The sequence below is a fragment of the Mandrillus leucophaeus genome, unplaced genomic scaffold (assembly GCF_000951045.1).
Source record: "Mandrillus leucophaeus isolate KB7577 unplaced genomic scaffold, Mleu.le_1.0 Scaffold39, whole genome shotgun sequence".
Taxonomy (NCBI): domain Eukaryota; kingdom Metazoa; phylum Chordata; class Mammalia; order Primates; family Cercopithecidae; genus Mandrillus; species Mandrillus leucophaeus.
Window position 1 is genome coordinate 3,805,066 of NW_012104142.1, and position 8,785 is coordinate 3,813,850.

Below are 8,785 nucleotides of genomic sequence, written 5' to 3' on the forward strand. Positions count from 1 at the left end.
ATAAACTAGTTAACAGGAGAAAAATCATATTTAATTACGTACGTAGGCATGGGAGCCCCATGAAATATGAGATTCCAAGAAGGATCACATCTTGAGCTATAGAAAAGGAACTGGGGGGGTGGGGCGGGGTGGGGTCCAGGATAACCTTTGTACCTTAAAAAAAAAGAAAAAGAAAACAGGGGCTGGGAGCTTCTGGTGGGTGATGGCAACGCAAGTTTGGGAGGGTGAGGGGAAGAACTCTATGGTGAGCAAAAGTTGTCTCAGTATGCAGTAAAAAGTCAGTCTCGGCCGGGCACGGTGGCTCACGCCTGCAATCCCAGCACTTTGGGAGGTCGAGGGAAGCGGATCATGAGGTCAGGAGATCGAGACCATCCTGGCTAACACAGTGAAACCCCATCTCTACTAAAAATACAAAAAAATTAGCTGGGCGAGGTGGTGGGTGCCTGTAGTCCCATCTACTTGGGAGGCTGAGGCAGGAGAATGGCGTGAACCCGGGAGGCAGAGCTTGCAGTGACTCCAGCCTGGGCAACAGAGCGAGACTCCGTCTCAAAAAAAAAAAAAAAAAACCCAAAAAGTCTGTCTCTCAGTTCATTAACAGTTGTCTGAGCAGCCCCAAGAATAATAGGTAGTTGGTGTCAATGAGTCAATCTTCCCTGGTAGATAAGATTTCTGGGAAGGGGTTCAGGACAACTTAGGCAGATGAGGGAACTTCAGAGAAAGCCCTTTCTATACTTGTTGTTGCTCAGGCGCCCCCAGTTTGAAGTAACCAGCACACCAAAATGGCAGATTTTGGGGTGGCATTTCCTGAACTCCTTCAGCGACACCCAAGGTCACTCAGTCAGTAAATCGCAGAGCAAAGATCCAGCCCCAGCCCCCATGGGGGCTGTGACGCTGCCTCCTGAGGATGACGTTTCCTGGTGCAGCCAGATGGATGCCTGTGTCACTGCCAGGAGACACCTACTCAAATGGGCAGCTGCTCCCTAGGCCAAGCCCATCAGATGAAGTGCCACCATCCCCAGTGTGGCCTTTTCATCTTTTCCATCCTCCTGGACTCGGGTCTTCTGCCCATTCTACCTGACACCAGTGGGTTTGATTTCCCTGAGTGCAGCAAATTTGGGCTGAGCAACTGTTTGTAGAATGACCACTTTGCTACAGGGACCCGAGACAGGCACGGTTTCTTCAAGACCCTGGGCACCACTTTCCTCCCCCAAGCCTGTTTCCTGCTCTGGGAAGTGAGCTGACTTGCTCATGTCACGTGGCGTGATGTCTGGTAGGGACGCTGGGCGGCTTCTGAACCATGTCAACAGTCTGTTTAACCTGATTCTTGGCACTGCTGTGTGCCTGCTCCAGACGCCAGGTGACTTTGTCTGAGCAACGTGGGGTGGGGATGAGGTTACAGGCAGGTCGGGTGTGTGCTCCTTGTCTCTGGAGCGGTTTTTTTCCTCTGGACCTGGGAGCAGCAAGGGACAAGGCAATAAGCTGGCGGAGCCGGGGAGCTGGGATGTAGTGGTGCGGCATTCTGCCACCTGACAGTGGGTGGGGGACACTTGTCAAAGCCTTTTTTGCTGCAGTCAGAGCGTGCATCCCACCTTTTCTGGCTCACAGCCGAGCCACGCAGGGAGGGCAGGGGGATGAGGTGGGTGAATGGGGGTGCTTGCAACGGCTCTGCCAACCATAGCTAACAAGTGGCGGCTTGCACACCAGGGCAGGCTGTGGTGACCCCGGGTAGGGGCAGCCAATGAGCTCCGGGGCCGTGGTGGCACCACCGGGCAGCCCGCCTGTCTTTGGCTGGCGCAGCCGCGGGAGGGGCCTGGGTCCGCCAGTCAGGGCTGCCGGGCCCTGTCTCTGGGAGGCCTGGGCAGATCTGCCGCTCCATTCACAAGAGCCTGACCTGACTCGGGCTGCCACATTTTTAACTTTTTCAACCTCCTGGAGAGGAGGGCGGGCTGTGGGGGTGGCTGGTGGGAAGGACGATGGAAACAAACTCTTTTCCCAGGCTCTGGTTCCTGAGTGGGATCGAGCTCCAGGCTGGGGCCGGGAATTCTGAATACTCTGCAGGCACATGGCACATTAGGGTGTGGGGACGATGTGGGAGAGGGAACAGCAGAGGGTGATGGTCGTGGCCCAGATGCCCACCCAGGACTGGCGCTGGGGACCGCAGGGACCCAGCCTGCTCAAGTCTTGCAGCCCCCCAGCCATCTGAGCACCGCTCTGCCTGGATGGAGTTAGTTCTGGAACAGCAGACCTAAATGGCTGTTGGCCTGGGTCAGGGGTCAGGGGAAATTCAGGCTCATCATCTAGAACTCCTTGTGGCACAGGCTGGACAGTGTCAGCAGCAGCAGGGGCTTGTGCCCCCAGCCCCCTCCCTTAAGCCTCCCTGCTCAATGCAGACCCACCACGGCCAGTCACATAATAAACATATATTTACAGATGTACAATTTGAGAATTCTAATTGAAGAAATACAGCTTCCGGGGGATCCTTTAGGATCAATGTTCTTATTGCACATGGCTCAGCCCATCTAGGGACATCTACCAAGACCAGATGGTCGGGGTGTGAGGGCAGAGCACCGGGGCCACCGTGGGGAGGCACTCTGGCCACATCAGTTCTTATAATCTCTCTGGGCTGAGGTGGCCGCTTCATTGCAGGGTGGGACCTTGTTTAAAAACCAGATTTGACATTTCCTTACCAAACTTCCTTTCCCAGCAAGAATCCTATTTGTTGGGGGACTTTTAAAAAAAGAGCCGAGAGAAACTCTGGGAGGGTGGTTATCACCTCCTGGCTGGCAGCTTGGGGAAGTAAGGCTTTGGAAGACGGTGGGCTCAACGACACACTCACCGCCACAGGAAAACACGGTCATTCCAGAAGGCCCAGTAGAAACTGTGGGAATAAAGAAACCTCCCTCCTCCCCCTGGCAGCAAGTGCTGTTTTGAGCAAAATCCTCATTTGAAGGTGAGGGTAAGAAAACTATTCTGGTTCAGGTGTATCCCTTGTCCAAGGTACAAGAGGAGGCCTGGTGGTCACATCCACAGCGGGTGAAGAGAGGCACCCATGGGCACTGACTTTTCTTCAGGAGTTGAGGAGGCTGCCCTGGGGTCCCGGCACCACTGGCTGACTCGGAGGAAGAACCTTCTGAAATCCTTGGTGCAGGACTTAGGAAAAACCAGTGGCAATGATTTGTGAGCTGTGCCCTGTGGCACCTATAAGGCAAAGCCCACTGAGGGGCTTAGGGATGGGGAAGTGGTTAGGCAGATCCTGGCCCCCTCTGCAGGCCTTCCCTTCTGTGGGCAGGGGGCTGGAGGGCTCCTGGGCACCAGGACAAAGAGCCCACTAGTGCTGCTCAGAGGCAAGGGGTGGTCTCACCCAAGCAGGTCCTTGTCGTGCCTCCCCTGTGACTCAATACTGACCTGGTACCTGCCTCCACGGCCTGCTCCTCTTCAGGTTAACCGTTATCCTGAGGCCTTCACGGGTTCACACTATCATGATTACTGCTGCCATCAAAACCAGGTTGGGGTTTCGGGGGGCCGTGAAAAGCTCTGACGTGACTCTCCTGACGCTGTCAGCTATAGCTAATGTCTAGCAAAAACATCACCAGGGTGCCTTCCCCAAACAGGCCTCATTTTCTAAAACATGGAAGAAATCAGCTCAACAACTTAACCAAATCCCTGCAGAGTTTAAAAAGTAGACTATATATATATATCTTCATATATGCCTATTTACATATAAATAGATATATATACATATACGCGCATCTATAAATTACATTCTATGGAGAGTTCTTTCTTCCTCCTCTCTATCCTTGGCCAGCGCCTTTGGCTTCTCCTGAGAGGTGGCTGGTGGTGGCTCCTGTGAGGGAGGAAAGGCAGCTGGGTGCCCCCTCCCCCAGCCCTTCCCACTGGTATCTGCTGGGAGTTTTACATTCTACTTTCGTTGCCATGGTTTCTGTATCCTAGGAGAGAGCCGGTGCGGAGCCTCCACCAGCCCTGGGAGGGAGGGAAGCAGCCCCATGGCAGGTTTTCTGTCTGTCCTAAGAGCTTTCTGCATTTACTGGGTGAGAGAGAGGGCAGCTGTGCAGCGTTCGGCCTCCAATTCCATTTTAATTTTGTTTCTTTGTATGTCTTTCCTCAAATATACAGTCCATCACCTTGGCTCAGTGCGTGTCACCAAAAATTCTCCAGGGATTTCATAGTCTGGGGAGGAGAGTGCCAACAGTTAGCTCGGCAGTCAGGCGGCACCGGCTTCTCTAGCTTACGTCATACAAGTAGCCCCCCTTGCCACTGCGCCACTGCACCACTGCACCGTGCTGCCTGCTCGACTCCCACCAACCCCACCTGCGGTCTGCCCTCCTGCGGCGGCACAGAGGCAGACACAAATGGCCTCTAGGCAGAGTCAGCTGTGGATCCAGGCTGGGAGGACACAGGCAAAGGAGGGGGTGGACAGGGCACCCGCACAGAGAACCTTCACTGCTTCTGCCCACACTTCTCCGGGCTTGGCCGAAGTGGCCATCTCTGGCAAACGCTGGGAGCAGAGCCCAGCACCCCCATTCGCCGGGCTGTAGGAGGGAGCCTGCTATGAGCAACTCTCATTTCCCCTCCACCCCTCCTGTGCTGAGCGGCTGCATCTGACCCTGAACTCATGACCTTCTGTTCCCTTCCTCAGACCGCAGGCGAGATGCCTGGGCAGGGCCGGATGCCTGTGGTTTCCACGCTGCCAGGTGTGGCGGCATTAGAGAGAGTGCCTCAGATCCCACCAGAAGGGGGTGGTCAGGGCCCGCAGCCCCTCCCGCCGCCAAGCCTGCCAGCTCCCACCCACCTCGCGGCTGCCTGTTCATCTTGCTCCATTTCCTCCTCGCTGGAGGGATGGAGGAAGAGGAGGGCTCTTGGCCCACCTGTTCCCACATGGTTCTTCCTGGTATCAGGCAGGCAGTGTGCGTGTGGGGCTTTCTTGGGCCCCACAATATGTGATGGCCTGAATACCAGGGCATGGACAATAGTCTGCTGTGCTGGAGAAAGGGCTGTGCTGCCTGATGGCTGGAGTGGACCAAGAAGCCCCAGGTGGCCCTCAGCAACAGTTTCGAGTTCCCACTCTGCCTGGCTCTGGGGTCCCCCACACCCCCGGAGCCAGGGAGCGAGACTGCAGGAGTGGGGGTGGAGAGCATCGCTAGAGGGCGGAAACCGACCTTGGTTTCTAGCAGGCCCCACAGCTGCCCAGTCTCTGGAGGCTGGAGGTCAGGCTGGGGACAGGAGTCTTTGCCACAATCACCAGGCTTCCTCCCTTTCTCCCCCTCCCTCCTCTGCCTCATGACCAGGGCCAAAGCTGCCAGGAGTTGCAGGGTGGAGGCAGCCCTGGCTCATACTTGGACCTTGGTGGCGTGGCTGGCCCAGGACTATCCATGCAGGGAGGCCTGCACCTCTGACAGTCGGCTGCAGCTGGGGGTGCTCATCTTCTGTGCTTTGTGGTACATATCTGTGTCACCAAAGTAGCGGGCCCGGTACAGCAAGCCTTCCTCTGCAAAGCAATGGGACAGGGTTAGCACACACCCAGTACCTCCTGAAGCCTGCGAGGAAGCCTGCAAAGACTGGAGGGCGGAGGAAGGCTGACACACGCCCGGGGCTTGGGCAGGGCTGGCCTCCCATTAGGAAGACCCTGGAGGAGCAGAGACTACAGTCCTTATGTGGGAGAGACTGACAGAGGTGCCTTTCTCTAGAATGCAGTGAGGCCAGCCAAGGTGAGACCCTGTCATCCTGGTCAGGCCTCCCCAGGGTCCCACAGACGGATCCAGGAGCACAGTCAGGGCGGCCAGGGATCTATCCGCTCCAGTCTGTCTCTACACACTCACCTCTGGCAGCCAACACGCCAGGCTGATGGCAGTGATTTACGGGAACCTGAGGAAAGCACAGGTGGCCCCTGGCTTCCAGCCCCAGGGAAACAGGAGTGGAGACCAGCTCTTGGCTGGGAGGTGGCTTGGTGCAGGGCAGTGCCAGGGGCCGGGCCCTCAGAGCACAGGGTGAGCAGAGCTCTCTCCTTCTCCTGCTTTCCAGCTTCATCCCCAGTCACCTCCCAAATACAGCCCCCATCTTCCCCCCACACTCACTCTGCTGCTTCTCCTTCCAGCAGTTGTTCCGGAGGTTGGCGATATAATCATCCTCCACATTCCGCTCGACTGTTTTGAGGCTGGAGCCTGTGTACTCCTCGGAGAAAGTGTCTCCCACATAGTAGACGACACCCAGGTGGTCAGTGACTCGCCTATGGATGTGGCCCACGGACCTGGCCAGAAATACCAGGTTCAAAGTGGGTGCGGGTTCCCATGCCCAGGGCACTCTTAGGGGTGATGGGCCCCATGACAGGAGGTGCCGCACAGACCACACGAGTAGTTGGTTCCTTCTCAAACCAGAGCAGGGACTCGCACACTCCCTGAAAGGAGGGTCTGAGGAAAAGGCAGCGTCCTCCCACACACGTGGCCCAGACTACAGGACGCCCTGCCTTTAGACTCCTTGCTTACCACACTGCTGACCTGGGGCCTTTGGGGAGAGGTCCACCCTGGGGAACTGGGGACCTGGGAGGGAACCTGGGCTCCACCTCTGTGCCTCCATTTCCCCATTCATCCCCTAAGCCAATTGTTACTGAGGGCTTGCCTGCCTATCTGGGAGTTCCCAGTGTCAAGTTAAGAGGCTTAGGGACAAAATGACAGGAAAAGCTCCAGGGAGCCGTATCCTCCCAGCTCCAATCACAAGCTCTGTCAGCTGTGGGAAGAGCCTTGACACCCAGACAGGACCAGTGCTCTGGGGACAACAGTCCCTGCCCTAGTCCTCTGCTCCTCGCGTGTCTCCAGTTGCAGAGAAAAGGGCTGGCATCTGGCCACAGGGAGCCTGAGCCAGCGGCCAGGGTCCAGTGGACCGACTCTGCCCCCTGCTGGTTGAGAAGGGTCATTCCAGCTCCCAGCCAGAGGTGGCCACCTTTGGGGAGAGGGGGATCCAGCCACTGAAGCTGAGCACCCTGTGTAGCTGACCCTGGGCCAGATGCTGGACATCAATGAGGGGAGCCGACACCCTAATGGGTCACAAAACGTACTCAAGTTCACTCCTGGCAGTTGAGACCAAGCATTCATTAAACAAATATTGCTGAGCATTTCTAATGGACCAGACATGTTATATGCATTATTCATTAATTTCCACAGCAGGTAGATGTTATAATTCCCATTTTATAGATGAGGAAACCAAGGTTACCTAACTTGTTTAGGGTCACACAGCTTCTTAGTGGAGAAGCTGGGATTCTAAGCCATGCTTGCCGTGTCTGACTCTAGTGCCCTGTTCTTTCCATAGCCTCAGGAAGCCCAACCAGAACCGAGGAGCAGAGGTTCTTCGTCAGGGTTGGCAGGGGAGATGGCCAGGAAGGAGTCACAAAGCCGCTGAAATTATATGCAAAACTCTGTGTGGATGTGTGTGCGTGCATGTGTGCATGTATTGTGTATGTGTGCATGGGTATCGTGTGTGTATGTGTGTGCGCGCATGTGTGCATAGTTCTAGGGAAAAGTTCTGTAGCTCTCGCTGCATTTTCTTAGGGGACCATAATCCTAAAAAGCTTAAGAGTCCTAGTTGAATAGAGAAAGTATATTTTATTGATTCGAAGCCAGGTTTCTGCATTATGATCGAGCACTGGCTGGATCAGGATGCGAAAGAAGGCCCCTAACGGGGCTGAGAATCTAAAGCCCCTTGTCTGCCCATGGCCCAGCCTCACCCATGTACTCACGGTCTTGGGCTCAGACTGTAGGGTGGACTGGAGACCATGAGCTGGCTGAGAGCTGACACGAGGATCAGGATGAGGATAGGCATTAGCTGCACAAACACCCCTAGCCCGCCCTGGAGGGAAGAGCCAATGTCACTCTGCTGGACCTGGGTGGGGTGTGGCGTCAGCCATAATCACCACCAGCTCCCCTAGAACAGTGGACCCTGGAGAGACATGACACCACTCTGCCATTCCCACGGGGCTCCAAAATACAGATGCTCCTTCACCTGACAGCTTTCCCAGATAAAAACAAAGCAGCAACTGGTGTGAAACACAGGAGGAAGTGAGATGTCTGCATTTACTTTTGAGAGCATGTCAAAAAAAAAAAAGCAAAACTTGCTTCCTCCAGGAGAATGGAACGCAGGGCTGGAAAGAGACATGCGGTATATACAACTTTTTGAAATTTGAACCACACAAATATATTACCAATGTAAACATTATGGCCAGTGTGGTGGCTCATGCCTGTAATCCCAACACTTTGGGAGACCAACACGGGAGAACCATGTGAGGCCAAGAGTTCAAGACCAGTCTGGCCAACATACACCCCTATCTCTACAAAAAATAATAATTAAAATAAAATAAAAATTACCAATTAAAATTAGAAATAGCACTGGTCCTAGGTTGCAGAAAAAGCAAACAAACAAAAAAATAAGAATTAGAAACAAAAATTAACAAATTTATTCACTGTGTGATAATCTATGATGTTAAAAACTCTTCTGTTGTTAGATACAAAATAAAAAATCTTTGATCGGGGCAGTAGCTCATGCCTGTAATCCCAGCACTGTAGGAGGCTGAGGCAGGAGGACCACTTGAGCCCAAGAGTTTGAAAGCAGCCTGGGCTCAAACAACAAAGTCAGATCCTATCTCTACAAAGAATTAGCTAGGTGTGGTGGGGTGGGCATGTGGTCCCAGCTACTGAGGAGCCTGAGGTGGGAGCTTTGCCTGGGAGGGGAGGCTCCTGCACTCCAGTCAGGGTGACAAAGCGAGACCCTGTATCAAAAA

The 8,785-nt window shown here is 54.5% G+C and overlaps 1 protein-coding gene across 2 annotated transcripts in view; it reads right to left on the reverse strand.

Annotated features, from left to right (window-relative positions):
• Nucleotides 1-2,400: 2,400 nt before the first annotated feature.
• Nucleotides 2,401-8,785, reverse strand: part of DNAJB12 (DnaJ (Hsp40) homolog, subfamily B, member 12) — a 27,186-nt gene continuing 20,801 nt past the window's right edge. Inside the window, exons 6-9 of one of the 2 annotated variants that reach the window (XM_011991106.1) lie at nt 7,748-7,857; nt 6,093-6,265; nt 5,409-5,506; nt 2,401-4,188 (exon numbers count right to left, since the gene is read on the reverse strand). In XM_011991106.1, the coding sequence (XP_011846496.1) occupies nt 4,159-4,188; nt 5,409-5,506; nt 6,093-6,265; nt 7,748-7,857 (411 nt within the window). In that variant the 3' untranslated portion in view covers nt 2,401-4,158. Of the gene's footprint in view, nt 4,189-5,354; nt 5,507-6,092; nt 6,266-7,747; nt 7,858-8,785 lie in introns of both variants that reach the window. The other variant, XM_011991107.1, reaches the window with a different exon arrangement.